The sequence below is a fragment of the Myxine glutinosa genome, chromosome 12 (assembly GCF_964187855.1).
Source record: "Myxine glutinosa chromosome 12, kmMyxGlut1.1, whole genome shotgun sequence".
NCBI lineage: Eukaryota > Metazoa > Chordata > Myxini > Myxiniformes > Myxinidae > Myxine > Myxine glutinosa.
The window spans coordinates 98,765,321-98,789,766 of NC_136272.1; the positions used below are offsets into that span (position 1 = coordinate 98,765,321).

General features: G+C 50.9%; 1 protein-coding gene across 1 annotated transcript in view; it reads right to left on the reverse strand.

Moving 5' to 3' along the window:
• LOC137437215 (short transient receptor potential channel 7-like) overlaps positions 1–24,446 on the reverse strand; it is a 91,494-nt gene that overhangs the window by 17,329 nt on the left and 49,719 nt on the right. The window contains exons 4-7 of the mRNA XM_078766287.1: positions 3,245–3,409; positions 2,890–3,106; positions 957–1,187; positions 451–715 (exon numbers count right to left, since the gene is read on the reverse strand). Of these exons, the coding sequence (XP_078622413.1) occupies positions 451–715; positions 957–1,187; positions 2,890–3,106; positions 3,245–3,409 (878 nt within the window). The remainder of the gene's footprint in view (positions 1–450; positions 716–956; positions 1,188–2,889; positions 3,107–3,244; positions 3,410–24,446) is intronic.

Here is a 24,446-nt window from a genome sequence, read left to right on the forward strand (position 1 = left end):
TAGGCCGAATCTGGATTCGGACCTGAACCAAAATCGAATTGGCTTGTTCTTGTCACCTAACCAGCTCGCCCACCAAGTTTTGTCATAACTCGTCCACAACTTTTTGAACTATCCCACTATATATCGTTTTTGACCCGATCTCCCAATGGTGAAGAATCACTAAAAAATTCTACTAGCCGGATCCGAATCCGGATCTTCACCAAAATCTAATCATTTCGTCCTGTCACATACCCAACCTATCCGCAAAATTTAATCCAAATCCGTCCACAACTTTTTCAGATATCTTGTTCACAAACAGACAGACAAACATACAGCGGTGAAAACTTAACCTCCATCCACCTTCGGTGGTGGAGGTAATAAAAAGTTTGATTTTTAAAAGTATGCTCCATGAAAACCGTTTACTTTCTCCTACAATGCAATGTGGTGTCTGCATCTTCCGTCGTCACCTACGTGACAAATGCTGGGTTGAGCTTCGCTCCACGGTAGTACGAGTACAGGTTAAACATCCCAATCATGAAGGCAACGAAGACCATAATGAAGATGACCATAAACTTGAAAATGTCCTTGACTGTGCGTCCCAGAGAAATCTGGAGAGGTCCAAAGCTCTCATTGGCCGGGAGGATGTATGCGATGCGTGAAAAGCTGAGAACAATGGCGATAGCATAGAGACCTTCCGATATGATCTGGGGGTCAGAGGGAACCCAGAGACTTCTGGCTGGATAGGATGAAGAGGGATAATGTGTGAGCAATATTCCAGAGCAACGATGAGAATGCACACCGTTCAACGTTACTCGCTCATTGGCAAGGGTAATTTCACATCAAATGTAGCCCTCCAACTATAATATTAGAGGATATGGAAGTTTGAAGGGTTAAGGATAGTGGAAGAGGCATAAAAGGTCTTAAAATGGGGTGGAGGCAAGGGGTCTTAAAATTCCACCACCATGTGAATCCCTCACCTCTAGTGAAGTAATCTACCTCAGGAGGAAGGCTAGCATTGCTTATGTCTCCCGGAACATTTGAGTCCACATAATGCTGGGCCTCCATTGCCTTGTGAAAGGCCATGAAGCGGGCCGTGTATGATGCCACAAATATGGCCAGCATCCCAAAGTCCAGTAGATTCCATAGTTGCAAAAGGTACTCCTTTGGTCCCTCAACCCATAGTTCCTTACACTCAGCCCAGATCATGCCTGAAAATGTAGGTGCACACAAAGGCCTTACATGTGCTGTCGGCCATCTTGTTTCTTTCTTTGCAACACATGCTTACTTGGTTTATGTGCATTTCCGTGCACATATGTGTGTACACACACACACACACACACACACACACACACACACACACACACACACACACACACACACACACACACACACACACACACACACACACACACACACACACACACACACACACACACACACACACACACATCATTATGTTACTATAAAATTGCATTCCTCATGTGCCATCATGCAAATGTCCAAAGCATTGAATCAGCATTTGAAAGATGTAATAAATGGTAATAATTCCACAACACCCTGTATATGTGACATTTTTAAATAAAATAAATCTTTCATTGGTTATAATCTCGCTAAATTTATCAGTGCATGATATAATTTCTGGAGGTCAGCATGTGGAGTAGTTTTTCCATCCTACTTCCAAACACAAAGGGTCAGTTTCTTCAGCGAAATACAACAGATCTTCATGACACGTGACATTGCAGACCCCTTAGGTATAAGGAACTATTGGAGGAGGAATTAAACAAATCTAGATGCAAACGTAATTGAAAAATAGTACACCAAAGACCCACAGGCCAACAAATACGTAGGCGAGCATAATTAAACGAGAGCAATGTGACTGTGTCGTAAATTTAGCCTTCACGTAGTCCCAGCCTGTGACAACAGGTAGATAGATGCCCTCCCTCATTGACTGTCCTAAAACTAAAATTTGATTTCAATCCCTTCAGCTGTTTTCAAGTATGGCATTTTTACCAGACAGGACAGGTTTCACATTGATCGGTGAAGCGGTTTCGGAGAAGGTTTAAAAAAAAATACTGGCATTCAAGCTAATATGTCTGCCAAACCACGTGACCTACGACGTCATCATTTTCAAACGATATGCAGCAATGGTGTTAGATGACATTTGTAAAGTTTCGCATCAATAAGGTAAGCAGTTGCTGAGATATAATTATTTAATATTTTCCTTCAATCCAATAAGGGTGCCACATCATGCGACTGATGACGTTTTTGTGATCAACTTTTAATTGCCATGCCTAGTCGATGACACACGTAAAGTTTCGTTTTGATCGCTTTGGTGGTTTGGGAGAAGATGGAATCTGAGGTTTTTAGGTTAAATCCAATATGGCTGCCAAACCATGTGACCTATGATGTCATCAATTTAATATTTAAATACAAATGGGTCATATATCACGTGCATGCACTTTCTGATTTTTAGGATAAGGCATTCGATTAAACATTTATGGCTGGTATACCACTTCACCAATGATGTCATCATTATCATGCTTTTGTTCCCCATTGGGAGTAGTTGACAATGTGCCAAGTTTCAAATTCTTCCATCCAGTGGTTTCCGAGAAATATTTTTTATTATTATTTGCGTTTAATCCAAGATGGCTGCCATGCCACAGGACCTCTGACGTCACGATTATCATAAAGCATTCCACATGGGTGTCGCTCCTACCCTGAAAATTTTGTCTCAATCAGACATGTGGTTGCTGAGAAAAACAAGGTTTAGCCCGTACGGATGGATGGACAACCCGACAACTAATGCCTGCGGCCATCTTCGGGGGCAGAGGCATAAAAAAACCCGTTTGTTGAAAAACAATTTTTTTGTTTGAAGAAGTAAGCGAGACATTAAAAATAAAAAGGACAAACCAAGGATCCAGGCAATGATCAAGACTTCGGTCCAGGAGAATCTGGTGGTTATGACTCGGAAGATCTGGCGCCCATGATCGGTCCGGGTCTCATTTGGGAGAAGGCTGACGCCCTCAAAGCGATCTGAGGCATTGATCACCAGCAGGCCGAGGAAGGTGGTGAAGGAAGCCGCGTGTGCGACAAACTTCATGAATGGGCTCTTGAGGACCTGACCCACCTAGGGAGGATGAAAAGACGAGCAGGACACCGATCGAGCTCAATTGCTGCTTTGCATACGAAGCAAAGTTCTGTAGCCATAACACAAACCAAAACGTTTCGCTGGAGGTAGCTCGACAGGTCCGGAAAAGTGACATACCTTGCTGCATGGAGCAACCCAGTAGGCCAAGGCAAGGAAGGGCAGAGAGAAGGAGACTCCCATCACCACGAGGCACTTGATTCCCATGGACTGCTGCCGAAGTCCTGCCAAGCTTTCGTACCAAATGGACAGCAGCTGTTGCTGGCAGTTCGGATGCGCCACAAACTGCCAGGGAGGCACATCGGCACCTCAGAAACATCCTGGAGCGATACACATGCTGTGCACTGTTGTCCCAGCACAATGAAAATCTAATAAATAACAAGCAAGAAATATGGACTTCAGTTGCATTGTTAAAGTCACAAATACATTGAGGCCATTTGTCTATGTGAATACCGGGTGATTCTCCGCAATGTCCAATTGGTTGACCGCGCAATTGATCGGGTATTTTGTTACAACCACCAGAGGACCTGAACTGGATTTGGACCTCAACTGGATTTGGACCTCATCTGGATTTGGACCTCAACTGGATTTGGACCTCAACTGGATTTGGACCTCAACTGGATTTGGACCTCAACTGGATTTGGACCTCAACCAAAATTGAATCGGTTTGTTCTTGTCACCTACCAAACTCATCTACCAAATGTTTTCATAATCCATCCACAACTTTTTAAGATATCCTGCTCGCAGACAGACAGAGATGGGTGAAATCATAACCTCAGTTCACCTACGGTATTGGGGGTAACAAGGACGTGAGTGATCACAGGATGTCTAAAGAGGTAACGTACTTACCTTTGAGCTGTCTGGTCTTGGTTACAGACTCCGCCCAACTATAAACTGCCGTCTTGGTGATGTGCAAGTGAGACATTACATCAGACAGTGTTGGACATATTTTCGACTATCCTGTCTCCTAGCATTGGCTTGTTGATGTTAAAGATCATGATGTTCCTTTAAAATAGAATAGGCCATTGTGTGCTGGTACCCTGGTCATCATCTAAATGATTGTCCTGACTGAGGGCTGCTTCGGCAGCCTCCTGCAATCGAATAGGGAGGGACCTGTCCATGGTACATTCTGTTCTGGTAGGTGTCATACATGCCCCCACATGAGCAATGGAGCAATTATTTTATCATTATTATTAATTATTATTATTATATTTATTAACCCGTTCACCACGCAGCAGGAGACGAGGTATAATCACTTCTGTGCATCTATCCAAGCAATAACTTTGGTTCAACCATTTCAGCTTTTTTCATCTCATTTTCAAAAAGAATAAAACTTTGATTATGAGAACATGGAGAACACCCATTAATAATTGGGTCAAAATGTCAAAGGACAAAACTACAGTAATTACAAATAGACCTTATTGGCCCGTCTGCCATATAGCATGAGACAGCTGAGTTTTGTCATCACTTCCATGTTTCTTTATTTACTATTTTAGCTTTTGTCATCAAATTTTCAACAAACTATTATTATGACCATATGGAGAACAATAATTGACAAGTCAGGAGACGACGATGGTTCACGAACGAGCGGTATTCAATGACAAAGGACGGACTATAACCGAAACGGGCCCGGACAGGCCAGGCCCGGAAATGTCAAAACGAAGGTTACTGACCTTGAAATGAGATATAAAATAATGTATAATCAGTTATGAGGTTAGTTAGCTACACAATACCGAAAATTCGGTGAAAAAAGAAAAAAAAATGAAAAAAAAGAAGAAAAAAATGAAAAGAAAAATGAAAAAAAAAGGAAAAATCGAGCTCCGTAGGGCTAGACACATGACATTGGCCTAAGCAAATATCGAAACCACTGTCAGATTCCACCAAACCCCTCGGAGAAGATGTAGCTTGAACTCGATTACCCCCTAAAAAGCCATATTTTTTGGGCGTGGCTCCGCCCACAATGGGCGCAATACACCGACTCAAGGCAGGACACAACTAGATCATGATATCAACCTCCCAACCAAGTTTCATCAAGATCGGATGATATCATCGGGTAGTTATGCTGCGGACACACACACACACACACACACACACACACACACACACACACACACACACACACACACACACACACACACACACACACACACACACACACACACACACACACACACACACACACACACGGACAGACAGACACACACATGACGAATATAGTGGTCCCTTGATAACTCGTGAACCAATAAATCTTAACCTTGTTTTGAATTTCTTTTCATGAAGTTTAGTGTGAGTACAAGGCGGACAGAGATGGACATTACATTTTGAGATGCTTACTCATTATTATGACTCTCGTCAGCGGAGAGGGTATTGCATTTGGTCCATTTGTTTGTTTATTTGTTTCTCTGTTTGTTTGTTTGTTTGTTTGTCTGTATGTCTGTCTGTTTGTTTGTCTGTTTGTGTTGCTTGTTTGTTTGTTTGTCTGTTTGTTTGTTTGTCTGTCTGTTTGTTTGCTTGTCTGTTTTGTTTGTCTGTTTGCAGGGAGCGGCATGTGTGCAGGGAGCTCGTTGGCGTCTGTGGCCCCGGGAGGGACCGTCCTTGCAAGCGCTGTTATCAGGCAGCAGAGTGCAGGGCACAGGGAGAGTTCGTGCTACTTCTCGATCACACCTCTCCATGACAGAGGGAGCTTAGCAGGGAGAAGATCGTTCGGGGGCAGCGAGCAAGAGAGATCGTTCACAGAGAGAGCTGGGGGCAGAGAGCGTTCGTTCACAGACCTCTTGGACAGAAACTCTGACTATCAACTGACTGGGTCACTCACACTGACTGACTCCACTCTCACTCTGACTCAATTCCACTCTCAGTCGACTAGTGAGTCGACTGGCGTGGGGGGCCCGGGGCAGGGTCTTTTAGCCCTGCCCCAGAGTCTTACCCGAATGTTCCAAGCCCCTCCTCTGGCTGCTGTTGTTAGCCACTCCCCTTGAACGTTCACTGGCTGCCTGCCGCTTACCGGCCACTCCCCTGCAGCTCCTCCCTTGGGCCTTCTAGGCTTGTTCCAGGCCCTAGCACGTGGCATTCCAGCCCAAAAGAACACAGGGCATTCCAGCCCAAGGAGCACCGAAGCCGACACTTACTGGCCTGCTCAACGCATACGAACACAGGAAAGGAGACTATGCTTACATTTACTAAGAAATAACTGAACTAAAGCGAGGATACATGTTGTGGTACAACTAACTAAGAGGGGGGGTTAACCTTTACTCTCACAACCGCAACACTACCCCCCTCTCTCACCAGACTCGTCCCGAGTCGACCCCAACATTGGAACGACCGGTAGAGTCTGGCATGCAATTTTAGGCTTACTTTTAATGTGGCACATAGATGTAATCCCATTAACATTTATTCTGACCCATGTGTGCGACATTTTTAACACTGTAGCGGTTACCGCTGGATGGACACAATCGCCTTGCACCGGCCAGAACACGGCCAGACGCGCCTCTCCCGGGCATGCTCGGACTCACTGTTCCCGGGCACGCCCGAACCTCCCGGGCACGCCCGGTCTCGTCTTTCCCGGGCATGCCCGCTCTCGCCTTTCCAGGGCTCGCCCAGAGCGTCCGGGCATGCCCGCTATCGCCTTTCCAGGGCTCGCCCAGAGCGTCCGGGCATGCCCGCTCTCGCCTTTCCAGTGCTCGTCCAGAGCGCCCGGGCACGCCCAGCCTCGACTTGCCAGGCCGCAGCCAAACACGCCCGGGCAGGTCCAGACTCGCCTTTCCAAGGCTCGCCCTTGACACCCGGGCATGCCCGGTATAGCTTTTGCCGGGCAAACTTCCCGACATAAATGTGTATATATATTGCTGCCCGATAAACGGGCTTTTGGTCAGAATACCTGAGCTGTTTTGTTTCAATAAAGCAACTCGGACGAATTCCGTCTTTGGTCGCGTCAATTCTTTCGACTCGCGTTGGAGCGCAGCTCCTTCACTGGTGACCTACCGACATGGACACGGCAGTGACTCTTAAACTGCCTACCTTCTGGGAGGCTCATGCGGCTGTTTGGTTCGCCCAGGCGGACTCCCAGTTCGCCCTGCGAGGCATCACCGCGGACGACACCCGCTTCCACCACGTCGTGGCAGCGCTCGGTCCCGCCACCGCGGCCCGCGCCCTGAGCCTCCTCGAGCACCCGCCGGCTGCCGACAAGTATGACGCGCTGAAGACGCTCCTCCTCGACGCTTTCGCCCTCTCACCGGCGGCACGCGCACGGCGCCTGCTCGACCTGCCCGAGCTCGGCGACACGCGCCCGTCCGAGCGCATGGACTATATGCTCTCGTTGCTCGGTGAGCACTCTCCGGATTTTCTGTTCCGCGAGTTGTTCCTTCGCCAGCTGCCTCACCCGGTACGCCTCGCCCTGGCTGGCACGTCGATCACCGATCCCCGCGCCCTCGCCAGGGAAGCCGATAAGATCTCCTCGGCGAGCCAACACATCGGCGTGGCTACCTGGAGCCTGCCGCCGTCTGAGGCGATGCCCACGACGCCCGAGCGCCCTGCGCGTTTGGAGGCCGAACTGCCGGTGAAACTGGCGGCCGCCACGCCGCACCGACCGCTTCCGACACGACGGCCGGGGCCTCCACCTGACCAGGCGTGGTGTTATTACCACGCCAGGTTCGGACACAAGGCTCGGACGTGCCGACCCCCGTGCACTTTCGGCAAGTCGGGAAACGGCCGGGCCGGCGTTCATTCCCAGCCATGAGCGCCGGCCACTCAGGCAACTTGCTTTTTATTCGGGACAAAGCGTCCGGGCGGCGTTTCCTTTATGACACCGGCGCCCAACTGGGCGTCATACCCGCCTCCGAGCAGGACAGGCGGGACGCCGTTTGCGGCCCCTCTTTGGTCGCTGCTAATGGCTCGGCCATACGCACTTTCGGCCCGCGCAACGTCACCCTCTGCTTCGGCAGCCAGTGCTTTCAGTGGACCTTTGTGACCGCCTGCGTCCCCATGGCTTTGCTGGGCGCCGACTTCCTCTGCGCGCACGGGCTGCTGGTCGACGTCAAACGTCGTCGCCTTGTCAACGCCGAGACCTTCAGCTCCCTGGCGTGCATGATGAGCAGCTCTGCGCCGACTGAACTGGCGTGCGCCCTCCCGACGGCGAACGAGTTCGCTCGCCTGCTCGCGGAATTCCCGGCCCTCACACGGCCGACGTTTTCGGCCGTCGCAGTGCGGCATGGGATCGAGCACCACATACCCACTACGGGCCCGCCGGTCTACGCCAGGGCCCGCCGCCTCGACCCGGCCAAGCTCGCCGTGGCAAAGGCCGAGTTCGACGCATTGGAGCACCTCGGCATCGTGCGGCACTCCAATAGCGCGTGGGCCTCACCACTGCACATCGTGCCAAAGCCGGGGGGTGGATGGCACCCGTGTGGCGACTACCGCCGCCTCAACGACGCTACCACCCCCGACAGGTACCCGATCCCGCACATCCAGGACTTTTCCGCCCGTTTGGTGGGACGGGTCATATTTTCCAAAATTGACCTGATACGGGGATACCACCAGGTACCTGTCCGGGCGGCCGACGTCCCGAAGATGGCCATCATCATGCCGTTCGGCCTGTTCGAATTTTTGAGGATGCCGTTTGGCCTCAAGAACGCGGCCCAGGCGTTCCAGCGCTTGATGGACGGCGTGCTGCGCGACCTGCCATTTCTTTTCGTCTATCTGGACGACATCCTTGTCGCCAGCACGTCCTGCGCCGAGCACCTCCTCCACCTCCGAACACTGTTCGGTCGCCTCAGCGAGCACGGCTTAATTGTCAACCCGGCCAAATGCCACTTCGGCACGACGACCATTGACTTTTTGGGCCACCGCATCACCAAGACCGGGGCCGTGCCGCTGCCGACCAAGGTCGAGGCCATCACCACGTTCCCACGTCCCCGGTCCATCAAGGCCCTACAAGAGTTCCTCGGCATGGTGAATTTTTATCAACGATTCGTGCCCCGCGCTGCTCAGCTCATGCGGCCCCTTTACGAGGCCCTCCGGGGCAAGCCGGCCAAGCATGACATCGTTTGGTCCGCGGCCATGGACGTGGCCTTCGCAAGCGCAAAACGGGCCCTCGCTGACGCAACGCTGCTGGCTCACCCGGTGCTCAACGCGCCCATCGCCCTCACTACGGACGCCTCCAACTACGCGGTGGGCGCCGTCCATGAACAATGGGTGGACGGGGTTTGGCAGCCACTCGCCTTTTTCAGCCGGCAGCTCCGGCCGAACGAGTTAAAATACAGCACGTTCGACCGCGAGCTGCTCGGTCTATTCCTGGCCGTTCGCCATTTCCGACACCTCCTGGAGGGCCGCCCGTTCACGGCTTTCGTCGACCACAAGCCGTTGGTCTACGCAATGGCCAAAGTCATGGAGCCGTCGTCGGCCCGCCAGCAGCGCCACCTCTCCGCCGTGTCGGAATTCACCACGGACATCCGGCACGTCGCCGGCAAAGACAACGCTGTGGCCGACTGTCTTTCTCGGGCCAGCGCGAACGCGGTCCACCTCGGTGTGGACTTCACGCTCATGGCGGCCGACCAGACCACCGACACCTCGGTGCAGGCCCTCCGGGCGGCGGACACGGGCCTCCGCCTGGCCGACATCCCCTTCGCGGTCACCGTCCTACTCTGCGACGTCTCCCAGGGCCAGCCTTGCCCCATCGTGCCCGTTTCCTGGCAGCGCCGCATCTTCGCCTCCATCCACGGCCTTTCTCACCCGGGCCGGAAAGCTTCTCAGAAGCTGGTGTCGGCGCGTTTCGTCTGGCACGGCCTTCGACGGAACGTCCGCGACTGGGCCAACGCCTGCACGGCCTGCCAGCGGGCCAAGGTCCACCGCCACACCTAGGCCCCGCTGGCACCTTTCACCGTGCCTGCACGGCGTTTCGACCACGTCCATGTGGACCTGGTGGGTCCCCTGCCCCCATCGCGGGGTTCACCCACCTGCTCACCATGGTGGACAGGACCACCAGGTGGCCGGAGGCCGTGCCCCTCACCTCCACCACCACCGCCGACGTGGCGCAGGCGTTCATCGCCACCTGGGTCGCGTGCTTCGGCGCACCGGCGGACATCTCGTCCGACCGCGGCCCACAGTTCACGTCCGAACTTTGGGGCGCGGTCGCCCGCTCGTTGGGGGTCACGCTGCACCGCACCACGGCCTACCACCCCCAAGCCAACGGGTTGTGCGAGCGGTTTCACCGCTCCATGAAGGCCGCACTCATGGCCGGCCTTCAGGACGATGGTTGGACCAACCGGCTGCCGTGGGTCCTTTTGGGCCTCTGCACGGCCCCCAAGGAGGACCTCCGGGCGTCCGCCGCCGAGCTCGTCTACGGCCAGCCGCTCCGCGTCCCGGGCGAGTTCGTGCCCGACGCTACCAGTCCCTGGTCCGCCGCACACCAGCGCTCGGACCTCCAGGAGGCCGCCCGCCGATTTGCCCCCGTGCCAACGCCCCGCCACGGTGGCCCCCAGTCCTACGTCCCCCCGGCGCTTCGCACAGCGGAGTACGTCTTTGTGCGTCATGACGCGCACCGGGGGCCACTCCGGCCGCCGTACGACGGGCCCTTCCGGGTCCTGCGACGGGGCGACAAGTCCTTTGTCGTCGACGTTGGCGGCCGGTCGGACCGGATCTCTGTGGACCGCCTCAAACCGGCGCACATGGACGTCGACCGACCACCACGGTTGGCCCTTCCTCCGCGGCGAGGCCGCCCCCTGTCCACAGTTCCCCCCGCTCGACCACCCACCACCACGTCGGACCCCTCCCCACGACCCTCCAGGGGTCGCTTCGGCCGGGTCATCCGGACCCCCCTTAAATTGACCCTGCCGGTGCAGGTCGATTCTGGAGGGGCGTGTGTAGCGGTTATCGCTGGATGCACACAATCGCCTTGCACTGGCCAGAACACGGCCAGACGCGCCTCTCCCGGGCATGCCCGGACTCACTGTTCCCGGGCACGCCCGAACCTCCTGGGCACGCCCAGTCTCGTCTTTCCCGGGCATGCCCGCTCTCGCCTTTCCAGGGCTCGCCCAGAGCGTCCGGGCATGCCCGCTATCGCCTTTCCAGGGCTCGCCCAGAGCGTCCGGGCATGCCCGCTATCGCCTTTCCAGGGCTCGCCCAGAGCGTCCGGGCATGCCCGCTATCGCCTTTCCAGGGCTCGCCCAGAGCGTCCGGGCATGCCCGCTCTCGCCTTTCCAGTGCTCGTCCAGAGCGCCCGGGCACGCCCAGCCTCGACTTGCCAGGCCGCAGCCAAACACGCCCGGGCAGGTCCAGACTCGCCTTTCCAAGGCTCGCCCTTGACACCCGGGCATGCCCGGTATAGCTTTTGCCGGGCAAACTTCCCGACATAAATGTGTATATATATTGCTGCCCGATAAACGGGCTTTTGGTCAGAATACCTGAGCTGTTTTGTTTCAATAAAGCAACTCGGACGAATTCCGTCTTTGGTCGCGTCAATTCTTTCGACTCGCGTTGGAGCGCAGCTCCTTCAACACTAAATATGTCCCCCCTAATGCGTTGAGCAGCTATGCTATCAGACTCACACCCACAACTATCCGAGTATTTCCGGAATTTTGTAAACTACACACATAGCCGGTGGGCACATTCTTATATTTACAAGCACATATACTTACAAGCACAGAACTTACTTTATTTACAATGCTATGACCCAGGACCTGCACTTTGAAAAAGAGAATTGGAGGGGAGAGAAACAACACTCAATGTGGCACTTGCTGCTTGCATCTTCAGTGTGCGGCTAACAAAACCGGCTGGCCCTGACCGGCATACAGGCCATATGAAGCATCAGGGCCATCTAAGTCTTCCACATCTTCCTTCCTGTCACACAAGAGCACACAATTGCTTTTTTTATTTGCCAGCATGGCCACTCTCATGTGGTCCAACTGCGTGGCATCAGTGCCACTCAACAAGTGGTCCGAAGGTGCAAGATGAGTTTGCAGCAAGATGCTGCACAGCAGAGGTGCGAGGCCACAAGGCTTGTGGTCCATAGGTGCAGCAAAGGTGGTTTGGCAGCAAAGTGTGGCACAGGTCGGCTGCACAGGTGTAGCAAGGGTGCAGCAAAATGGGTTTGGCAGCAAAGTGCTGCACAGGTCCGCTGCACCGGTATAACACCGCAGCATGGATGCTGCACAGGTGTAATGGTGCTGCACAGTTCTTCCTCCAAAATGGTGCTGGGGCGGGGAGGGAAGACAAGTCGCAACAAGCAAAGGGAAAGGCACACGGTAGCACATGCAAAACAAGGTGACCATGCACCACCATACCTGGTGCGGTGCGAGGTACACGGAAGAGCGGGCGGAGCAAGCTCGTCCCAAACCGTCCGTACCCCCCACCGTTGGCTACACTACCCTAGCCCCCCTTGTATTTACAATTCGTCTCTATGTCTTGTCTCCCATATCCCCCTGTATACCAAATTCGTCCCCAAATCCCTCCCAGGAAGGAAGGGATGGAACAAAGCAATGTCTCACCCACGTCATGATGCGTCTTACTTCTCAAACGGCTTACAGACCTCGGTGTGGAGCTCGTCCTCCTCAGTGAATGGCTGTGGATGGTGCGAAGGGATCTTACATCCGAACTACACTAATAACATTACTCATTTAAACTAACCGGGGTCGTACTCTGCCAATCGGCCTCTTTAAACTATGTGGTTCTAAGAACCCGAATTTCCATTGACCACACTGTGGTGCCCTCCAAATTTGGGTCTCACCACCCAACAAATTTTCTCACATGTCCTCGCACAATTTTGGGGCTGGGTCGTATGGCTCTACCAGCAGGTCCACCTACCTGCGTACCTCCGCCACTGAAGCCACCTCCCGAGCTTGCCTACTCCTCATGACTACACTAACCGTGGAAGGCCTTCCCTGGCACTTACCCCCTCTATGCCCACCTCGGCATCGGGCAACCCGGGGCCTCTCCTGGGATCCTCGGGCCCCACTCACGAACTAACAACTACCCTAACCGGCTCCCAGAGCTTACCTGCGGCCTTATCTGGCCGACAAGCTACCAGTGATGGAGTGCCCCAATAACCACACGCACTAAGTAAGCCACATGCCCAGCCATTCCACAGACCACTGCACCCCACAAAACACTACTTGCCACTACCCGCACCACAGGCGTCAATATCCATGCAATTTACCTATGCCCTCTACCTGGCTTTACACTACCCAACCCGGGCTTTCGTGAATGGGTTCCACTTCCCCCCATTCAATCCTTCGCACCATGCATTCCACACCAAGCATTCCACACCTTTTACTATGCACACCACTACTTTCACACACCCAATATCTTGCACACCATTTTTCTCACAAACAATTACTCAAACACCCTAAAACTCGTGCTTCCCTCGTCGTCCCTTTATACTATGCACTCCCTTTTCTTTAACAACCACTTAAACTCTCTACGTCCCCTCTACAGTTCAGGTGTCCTACTTAAATGTTGTCCCTACTGTCTTCTAGATCCCTACCCTTATCCTAGCCCTCCCTCGGCTAGCTTCGGTACCCCATGGAGGCAATCACTGCTGGCTCCTCCATGTGCCTAACACTGCCATCCCCCTAAACTAATGCTCATGCCCCCCCACCCCCCCGTGGGAGCAATGGTTACACTACCATTCCCCCACGTGGGGTACACTACTCTCACCAGTCCTCTACGCTATGAGCCCCCATCTATGGAGGTACGTTGTCACAGCTCGGCCTCGAAGGGTCGAGCATTCCATGCGGGTGGTTGGTCACCTGTATGTGGTGTCCGTCCGGCATGGACGATCCGCGGGGGTGGGGGCGGGGGGGGGTCTATGGGCCGAGGTGCCGGGCTGTCTCCCTGCGCGGCGCCTCGCGGTCCCACGCACGATGACCCAACCGGCCACGGTCCGAGTGTTACAGATTCGTCACTTCCGTTGTTGTGGTTTTCATCCACTGTAAACATTTTTGATTCCATGTACTATTATTGTTGTCGTTTAAGGAAGATAGAGATTACCATTTTCAAAAGGTAAAAAAGTTAATGTTTTAAATGAAACCGGAACCGGACGACGACGAAGAGGAAGAGGAGGAAGAGAAGGCGGAGCGAGTGAGTCGGACAAGAAGCCGATCTGCTTTGAGGTCTGGAGCGAACGATTGGTGAACGAGGCTCACGAGTGAACTTTGGGTTTCCCGGGAAAGGGATTCCTGCAACAGAGTTGTCATCGCTCTGACAGATAAATTTGCATGGCAGGTTTTGCGGTTGATTCCGGAGAGAATCATCAGAGTGCCGTTACGCCATGAGAACGGGCCGTCGGCCATTTTTACCTCGCACAGGATTTGCGCTTCGCTCAAAGTTTTTCACCTCACATCAACCATTCTCACCACATCCAGACATTAATTTGGTGTGTGTGTGTAATGTGGCTTTTGAGTGGGAAATCTGCGGTTCGCCGAGTGGGAGCCGTGGAACGTCCACACCCGAGGGTGTGATTTCCCAGTCGCCTTGAGGGCACCTTTGCGCAGCTTTGGCAGCGTGACTGTGACTGTCAACCCAATGGGATTCTGGTCTCGATACGACATCGTACGGACGATCACTGGAGTGGATCGACTTTGGTTTGAAGCCAGAATCAACTTTGGCTTGAAGCCGGGAAAGAGACATTGGGAATGTTCTTCTTTTCACTCACTTGGAGCACAGTGAGTTATATTGTACGAAACTGATGGTACCATCATAGGAAATATATATTGGTTGTACAATTGATTACTATTGTTGTTGTACTGTTATTCTTGTGTGATCTTGATACAATACTTGTTTGTTGGTAACAATTGGTGTGGTTTCACCATTGATCTTTGACATACAGAATAACACATCTTTCTGCCGTAACTCCTCTCGGGGCTCGGAGGTACACCGTGACCGGGGTTTGGGGAGGAGCACGTAACAGAAATTGGGGGCTCGTCTTTGCTGATAAAATTCCCTAAAACTCGTCTTGGATAGAATTCCCTAATATCCTCGTCTGGGATAGAATTCCCTAACCTTCCCAAAATTCCCAAATTGGGAATTTTTCTAACATTCCCCCCCAAAAAATTTTTTTATTGAAATTTTGTGTGTGAAGGTTAACAGGTGCTAACTGATAGTCACCATGGTGCTTGATGCAGAAAAGTTTGCGGCGTCCCCTAATGAGGCACAGTTCCAAGCGTTAAAAACATTGGAACTCTTGATAATGGCCAAATATTTTAACTTGGAGGTCCGAGTTAATATGAAGAAAGCAGAGATGCAGACATTGGTGGTAGAATCTCTGGTGGGACAAGGAACATGGAAAGAGGTAGCCTTGGATTGGTTACCCGAGGAAAAAGAAAATGTGGAGCTCCGGAAAATGGAGATGCAACGGCAGAGCCAGGAAAGGTTAAAAGCAGAGGAAAGGAGAGCTGAAAAAGAACTCGAGGAGAGAAGAGCAGAGGAAAGGAGAGCTGAAAAGGAACTCGAGGAAAGAAGAGTAGAATAGGAACGAGAACCTGAGGAGAGAAGAGCAGAGGAAAGGAGAGCTGAAGAAGAAAGAAGAGCAGAGGAAAGAGCAGAGGAAAGGAGAGCCGAAAGGGAGTTAAAGGAACGTGACATGGAGAATCAGAAAAAACTTAAACTCAAGGAGCTGGAATTAATGGGAGAACGGAGAGAAGTAGTATCCATGCCGGCTAGTTCGACAACTAGTCAGAACACTTGGGATGTTGGGAGGCATGTGAGGCTCGTTCCACCCTTCAATGATAAGGAGGTAGCCAAGTTTTTTTTACACTTTGAGAAAGTGGCTCAAATGCTAAAATGGCCTGTGGGGTATTGGACTATGTTAGTGCAAAGTGTTTTGGTGGGTAAAGCTCAAGATATCTATTCGGCTTTACCGATTGACCAATGTGCAGATTATGAGATAGTGAAGAAAACCATTCTCAAAGCCTATGAATTGGTCCCTGAAGCTTACTGGCAAAAAATCAGGAATGCCAGGAAGAGGGAGAGTGAGACCCATGTGGAGTTTGCCAGAATGAAGGAAACCATGTTTGATCGGTGGTGTGACTCGAAGGGGATTGGGAAAGACTTCAACCTGTTGCGACAATTGATCTTGGTGGAGGAATTCAAACAGTGTGTCCACGCGGACATTAAAGTACATCTGGATGAAAAGAAAGTACCAGAGTTGTATGAGGCAGCAACCGTGGCAGATGACTATGCCTTGACACACAGGATGGGGTTCCACAAACCTAACTTCCCGCCTAGAGTTAGCCAGGGGAGTTATGGTAAATCAGGGGCGGAGAACAAATATTCATGGAAGCGGCCTAGACATGACTATGGGGACAAATCTGATACCGCGACTTTTAGGGATCAGAAGACTACAGCTCCAAGACAGACTTATCTTCCGGGGGGCCCCGAGGCAGACCACGAGTTTTTCCTCCGGCCTAATTGCGCTTTTTGCAAGAAACCTGGGCATTTGATGTCCCAATGTTACGCCCTGAAAAGGAAAAATCAGGAGCGGAGTCAGACTAGTACAACTCCGAATGCATTGGCCAATGCGAGAAATCGTCCTTGGAGGACAGTGCCTTGTGAAGGTTCCCATGCCAAAGTTACGGCATCACAGAACGACCTTGTTCAAGAGGGTTACAAACCTTTTATTTCAGAGGGGTTTGTGTCACTGGATGGAGACTTAACGAACCAGAGACCTGTTAGGGTATTGAGGGACACAGGAGCACATCAATCTTTGATGCTTGAGGGCATTTTGCCATTGTCAGAGAAGACGGCAACTGGTGTTAGTGTTCTTTTACAGGGGGTTGGTGGCTATGTTAAAGCTCCACTTCATGTCATCCATGTGAAGTCTGATTTGGTGTCAGGACCGGTCACCGTAGGTTTACAAGCCACTCTTCCTGTAAAGGGAATCTCTTTTATTATCGGGAATGACTTGGCCGGTGGTCGAGTTTCTGGTAATCCAATGTTGGTTGAAAAGCCCAGTATGGAAAATAACACCGCACAGTTAGAGCAGGAGAATCCGGGTATCTTTCCATCATATGCCGCGACTCGTGCTATGGGTAGGAAGCGCTCTGAAGAGAAGGAGAAGGCACTGATGTCACGCTTTGCACAGTCACTTCTTGTCGAGTACCCTGAAACTAAGTGTCAGCACACACAAGTCATGGATGGAGGCAATGTTGGCAAGCTCTTTGTAGGTGGACTGAACTTTGACACAAGTGAGAATGTTCTGGGCTCTATCTTTGGCAAATATGGACCACTCTTGGAAGTGCTGCTGATAAAAGACAGGGAGACGCAAAAGTCGAGAGGGTTTGGCTTTGTCACGTTCAAAAACACAAAGGACGCCAAAGCTGCAGAAAAGGATTTGAATGGCAAGGATTTGGATGGTCGGACCATAACAGTAGAGAAGGCAGGCCATGGGCGTCGAGGGGGCTACGTAGGAGGAAAACGTGGAGGTAGTTTCAGGGGTGGCTATGGCTTCCAGGGTGGGAGTAGTAGTCTTGGTGGTAGCCGCAGTCGTGATTACTACGGAGGCTCCCAGCAGCAGCAGCGCAGTTTTGGCAACTCTCGACGGGATGACTATTACGGTGGTAGCCGAGATGGGGACCGCTACTCACGTGACTACAGCACCCGACTCTACAACCGTGATTATGATTTTTATGATCAAGAGAAGAGTTGGAAGCACTGAGTGCTCAGAAGCAGCCGAGCCAAGATTCCTACACGGATTAACCCGTGAACTCCACATTCCTAAATGCGTCCATGCAGTGAATACTTCCAGGCCTCACAACCCAACCACCATGAAACCTGGCTCGCAGCTCGGCCTCCTTCAAAAAGTGCTATAGATTTGCTTTGCTTTGGATTCACTGATCACAACCCCTTAACCTTCATTCAAAAAATGAAAAATAAAAATCAGAGGTTGATGAGATGGAGTTTGGCTTTGCAAGAGTTCAACTTGGAAATTGAGCATGCAAAGGGCAGGGACAATGTCGTTGCTGATGCTTTGTCCAGAGTGAACTAACTTTGGAAATTTCTGGAGGTTGTTTGGAAGTTTTGTTGCTTTATTTTGGGGAATATTAATTATTGTTGCTCACGTGAATTGATAATTTGGGTGTGAGTTTTACTTTTGTTTGTCAAAAGAGTTTTTGCCTGCAAAGAAAGTTTTCACTATGTTCTAACTTTCTTTCTTGAGGGGGGGAAGTGTTACGGATTCGTCACTTCCGTTGTTGTGGTTTTCATCCACTGTAAACATTTTTGATTCCATGTACTATTATTGTTGTCGTCTAAGGGAGATAGAGATTACTATTTTCAAAAGGTAAAAAAGTTAATGTTTTAAATGAAACCGGAACCGGACGATGACGAAGAGGAAGAGGAGGAAGAGAAGGCGGAGCGAGTGAGTCGGACAAGAAGCCGAGCTGCTTCGAGGTCTGGAGCGAACGATTGGCGAACGAGGGTCACGAGTGAACTTTGGGTTTCCCGGGAAAGGGATTCCTGTGACAGAGTTGTCATCGCTGTGACAGATAAACCTGTGTGACAGGTTTTGCGGTTGATTCCGGAGAGAATCATCAGAGTGCCGTTACGCCACGAGAATGGGCCGTCGGCCATTTTTACCTCGCGCAGGATTTGCGCTTCGCTCAAGGTTTTTCACTTCGCTTCAACTATTCTCACCGCATCCAAACGTTAATTTGGTGTGTATGTGTAACGTGGCTTTTGAGTGGGAAATCTGCGGTTCGCCGAGTGGGAGCCGTGGAACGTCCACACCCGAGGGTGTGATTTCCCAGTCGCCTTGAGGGCACCTTTGCGCAGCTTTGGCAGCGTGACTGTGACTGTCAAACCAACGGGATTCTGTCTCGATACGACATCGTACGGACGATCACTGGAGTGGATCGACTTTGGCTTGAAGCCGGAATCAACTTTGGATTGAAGCCGGGAAAGAGACATTGGGAATGTTCTTCTTTTCGCTCACTTGGAGCACAGTGAGTTATATTGTACGAACCTGATGGTACAATCATAGGAAATATATATTGGTTGTACAAGTGATTACTATTGTTGTTGAACTGTTATCCTTGTGTGATCTTGATACAATACTTGTTTGTTGGTAACAATTGGTGTGGTTTCACCATTGATCTTTGACATACAGAATAACACATCTTTCTGCCGTGACTCCTCTCGGGGCTCGGAGGTACACCGTGACCGGGGTTTGGGGAGGAGCACGTAACACCGAGCACCTCACCCGACAAGGTGCGTGGCTCCGAAATTCAAAATCTCCCCTCGAACCCGGCCGACTGCCCTTACCACCATACAGTGCCAACCATACAGTGCGGTGGCCGGAGGAACGAATCGTGCACTCCGGTCCTTGTGAGACAGACGCAGCACCGATCCCCTCCGGTCCCTGCAGCACACAACTCACCGGAGGCTCGTGTACGTTACACGTCCCGCTAAGCGCTACCCCGGTCGGTGTCGATGCCTGGGCCGCGTCGTCACCACGCGCGACCCACTCCACACTCGCACACCCAGGCGCACAAGCGCCCTTCACACACTTCGCTATCTCACACTCCGGTGCACACGCTTCCCACACACACTCCGGTGTGCATTCTCGCTCACACTCCGGTGCACACTCTACCCACACACACTCTGGTGTGCATTCTCCCTCACACTCCGCTATCGCACACTCCGGTGCACACACTTCCCACACACACTCCGGTGTGCATCCTTGCTCACACTCCGGTGCACACTCTTCCTACACACACTCCGGTGTGCATTTTCGCTCACACTCCGGTGCACACTCTCGCTCCACACGCTCCGGTACGCACTCCCTCGCATACTGCACAATGGGCCCTTCGCGAATGCCCGGATCTCGCCTCTCTCCCAAGCGCGCTGAGCACCCGTATGCGCCAAACACATTCACGCCATTATCACTCACCTCGGGGCCCTCCTTCTCCGCCAGCACCTGCAAACTTTTTATTGGGTTAGCAAGCATGGCATCACGGTGCAAACACAGACTTTGTGCGCATTCCATCACCTTCTCCCGTGATTTATTCTCTGTCTCTTCAACCCCCGTCTTTTCTTGTAACACGACGATCGTCGGCGCCCCTAAAATTTCTTTTTCCAATTCAGCCTTCGCCGGCGCCCCCAAAATTTTATTTTCCAACTCGGCGATCGTCGGTTCCTCTACACCCCGTGTCGCTACTCCCATTGCACCAGTCAATTTGGCTGTGCGCCGCTTTACCTCGCTCTCCACGCGTTCCCCGCACTGCGTCACCTCGTCGCGTACCACCGCGACCTTCCCGCTCAGCTTGCACCCAATGTCCTCCCCCATTTTTTTTATGTCCCTCTTTGACGCTGCCCTCATCTTTTCCATGTCACACCTGGATTCCTCCCTTTGGACATCCATTTTGTTTTTCATTTCTTTCATTTCCCGGGTGATTTTGTCCCCCAATTCTTTCATTTCCCGGGTGGTTTTGTCCCCCAATTCTTTCATTTCCCTGGTGGATTTGTCCCCCTGCATCTCCAGGGATGCTTTTATTTGAGCCAAGAGTACCTCGATACTAAGCCCGGCTTGCACAGCGGGCCCTGCTTCCGCCGCCACATGTGAGGCGCCGCCATTTTCATTACCAACTGCCGCACCCTCATCAATTTCCTCCCCTTCGACCAACTCTTCCTGCTGGTCCTGGGCCATTAGTTCTTCATTTATTATTCCCACTGGCATTTGGTCACCTTGGTCAGCCATTGTACGAATTTATATTTAATTTTTAAAAACTAGATTTCGTGCGCTCGTAATTTTTTGAGTGCGTGAAGCGCACTCTAGGTCCAATTATCCCACTCCTGACACCAATTTGTTGCGGATCTCTCGAGCCCGTCGACGTACAGAGGGGGGTTAAGCCCTTTTCCCCCTCGAGCTTCGAGTCCACGAGGCCGAGCCGCCACTACCGTTGCGAGCGTGTGGAAGGCTATCGGGTCGAATCCCCACGTACCTTCGGTACACGCCGCCACGAGAACGGGGACTGGACCTCGCACGAGCCATGCTAATCGGATACGCCGAGCGGTTTGCGTGTCATGTGACTCATGCCGTTAATTTTTATTGAACCCGATTGAGCGGTCTTATTCGTACAGTGCGAAGCCAATGGTGGAAAATGACGTGAACGACTAAATGGAAGGAAGAACACAGGTTTATTATACAATTTACAATGGCCAAAGAAAGGAGACACAGAGCAGATACTTAATCAGTCTTACTTAAATCCCGGACAAGGGCCCTTTCACTCACGCGGTGAAAAGAAGGAAGGAAAAGTACGTGCTCCAAACGCGTCCTTGGCGCCGTTCGCTCCGGTCAGCTCGCCGGGCCTGTCCATCGAGGTGTTCGCGGCATGTGTGCAGGGAGCCCGTTGGCGTCTGTGGCCCCGGGAGGGACCGTCCTCGCAAGCGCTGTTATCAGGCAGCAGAGCGCAGGGCACAGGGAGAGTTCGTGCTCCATCTCGATCACACCTCTCTATGACAGAGGGAGCTTAGCAAGGAGAACATCGTTCGGGGGCAGCGAGCAAGAGAGATCGTTCACAGAGAGAGCTGGGGGCAGAGAGCGTTCGTTCACAGACCTCTTGGACAGAAACTCTGACTATCGACTGACTGGGTCACTCGCACTGACCGACTCCACTCTCACTCTGACTCGATTCGACTCTCTGACTGGATCACTCACTCCGACTGGGTCACTGGGGCATTCGTCGACTAGCGTGGGGGGCCCGGGGCAGGGTCTTAGAGCCCCGCCCCAGAGTCTTACCCGAATGTTCCAAGCCCCTCCTCTGGCTGCTGTTGTTAGCCACTCCCCTTGAACGTTCATTGGCTGCCTGCCGCTTACCGGGCACTCCCCTGCAGCTCCTCCCTTGGGCCTTCTAGGCTTGTTCCAGGCCCTAGCACGTGGCATTCCAGCCCAAAAGAACACAGGGCATTCCAGCCCAAGGAGCACCGAAGCCTACACTTACTGGCCTGCTCAATGCATACTAACACAGGAAAGGAGACTATGCTTACATTTACTAAGAAATAACTGAACTAAAGCGAGGCTACATGTTGTGGTGCAACTAACTAAGAGGGGGGGGGGGGGGGGTTATCCTTTATTCTCACAACCGCAACAATATGTTAATGATGATGTCATAGGTGCCTCCATTATGACGTCATAATTCGACAAGTACAAAACTTCATCCGATCAAGAAGAAATTTCTTGAGCATCATCAAGGAGTAAATTAGTTTAGAAAACAAATAATGATGACGTCATTGGTCACGTGGTTCGGCCATTATATTTGTCCAAAATGGCCGATGAAAAAGTACATTCCGGCAAGTCCTCGGTCTCTGACCGATTTTTCATCTGTTTGTCTGTCTGTTTGTTGTTTGTCTGTTTGTTTGTCTGTTTTATTTGTTTGTCTGTTTGTTTGTCTGTTTTGTTTGTCGGTCTGTTTGTTTGTCTGTTTGTCTGTTTGTTTGTCTGGTTTGTTTGTTTGTCTATTTGTCTGTTTGTTTGTCTGTCTGTTTGTTTGTTTGTCTGTTTGTTTGTCTGTTTTGTTTGTTTGTCTGTTTGTTTGTTTGTTTTGTTTGTCGGTGTGTGTTTGTTTGTTTGTCTGTTTATTTGTCTGTCTGTTTTGTTTGTCTGTTCGTCTGTTTGTTTGTTTGTTTTGACAAAACGATGTATTTTAAGAAACAGACAAGTTAAAAAAAATTCTGATTATTTAGTACCATGTGGTAAGGGCTAGCAATAGGGCCTACAGGTACCTACACTCACATCTAAGCTCTCTAGTTTGGGTTTGAATCCTGACCCAGCTATAAACTGTCATCTTGGTGTTTCACAGGAAAGGAGATTCAAGAATGTGTGTGCCATCGCTCGGATGGATCTTAAACTGGAGTCCGGTCTGTCAGTATTAGTTGTTATTTTGTTGTCTTTCACATTAGTTGGTGTCTTTCTTGAAGTTTATCAAAGAAGATAAAGCTTTGGGCTGGACGAACTTCTGAGAGTATTGAAGGAGATGGCAGAGCAGATAAGCATGTTGGCAGAGCAGATAAGAATGATGTTAACATAAATATAACGTCATGCTTATTTTCTCTGCCAACCTGAGTCCATGTCATTGATGTACAGTATTACAGGTCTACCTTTGCACGTATAACATGATAGCCATTCTTCTCAAAAACAGCCACATGATTGATCCACCTAGGTCTTAAACTAGTTTTAGGCATCCAAAGTTTTGCATGCCTTCACATCTTCCAGGGTATAAAAACTTTTGGTTAAAAAAAAAGACAATTCCCTAAATCTGGATATACAATGGTTGGAAAGTCCGTCTCACTTTTGGACCTTGCTGTATTTGGCAATTCATATGGGTATGTGTTGTTATAACCTGTATTGTTATGACTAGGGCATGCCCGTACTATATATAAGCTAGGACGTGCCCGTACGTGGGTGCCCGTTCCTTGCCAAAAAAAAAAAAAAAAAAAAATTTGTGTAGGGGTGTGTGTGTGTAAACATCCTAGGGCGTGCCCGTACGTGGGTGCAAAAAAACATGCGTGCAAACAACAACAACAAAAAAAAACTTTGAAACCACGTGGCAGTAACGACCACAGAACCCCCCCCCCCCCTCTATTTACATGAATGGTTTGGTCCATTCGCAACGACCACAGAACCCCCCCCCCCTCTATTTACATGCAATGGTTTGGTCCATTCGCAACGCCAAAGCGAACGGCGAACGGCTAAATCGCCATAGCTCGGTAAGTACTTGTCCGATTAATTTCAAACCTTGAAAAGGCACATCCTCGGGTCCCCAGCAATATACCTGGCAAGTTTAAAGTATATCGGACCCGTGGTTGTCGAGAAACAGCGGTCACAGACAAACGTACAAACGTACAAAGGTACAAACAGAGATTACTGGAATTATAGATAGATATCACTCCCTGTCCAACATATTGATATACCGAAGCTTCGGGACAAGCTTTGACCTTGATTGTTTGGCATTGAAAGGCACAATTACTCAACCGATTGTGAATGGACATTCCTTTGTTTATTTGTTTCAGTACTGCTATTGTATATGGTGGAGCCACACAAATTCTAACTCTTAACGCCTTTCGTCTAACGGCCAGGTTAGGGACAGCGGCGCTCCGGTGCACTGCAGCTGAAAGACACCCCTGGTACGAACCCAGAAGTATGCGGATATTGTATTTTGTTTTGTCTATAAGGATCAAATGTTAAAATTATTATTTTACCTAATGGCCAAATGAGAAATACCTAAACTGTGTTTGTGATATATATAAATATATAGTAAAAGTAAATGTTTTTAAAAATTTTTCCTGTGGGTGATGACTTTGGAATAGCCTACATAGTCAGGTTCACTATGTTTTTTCG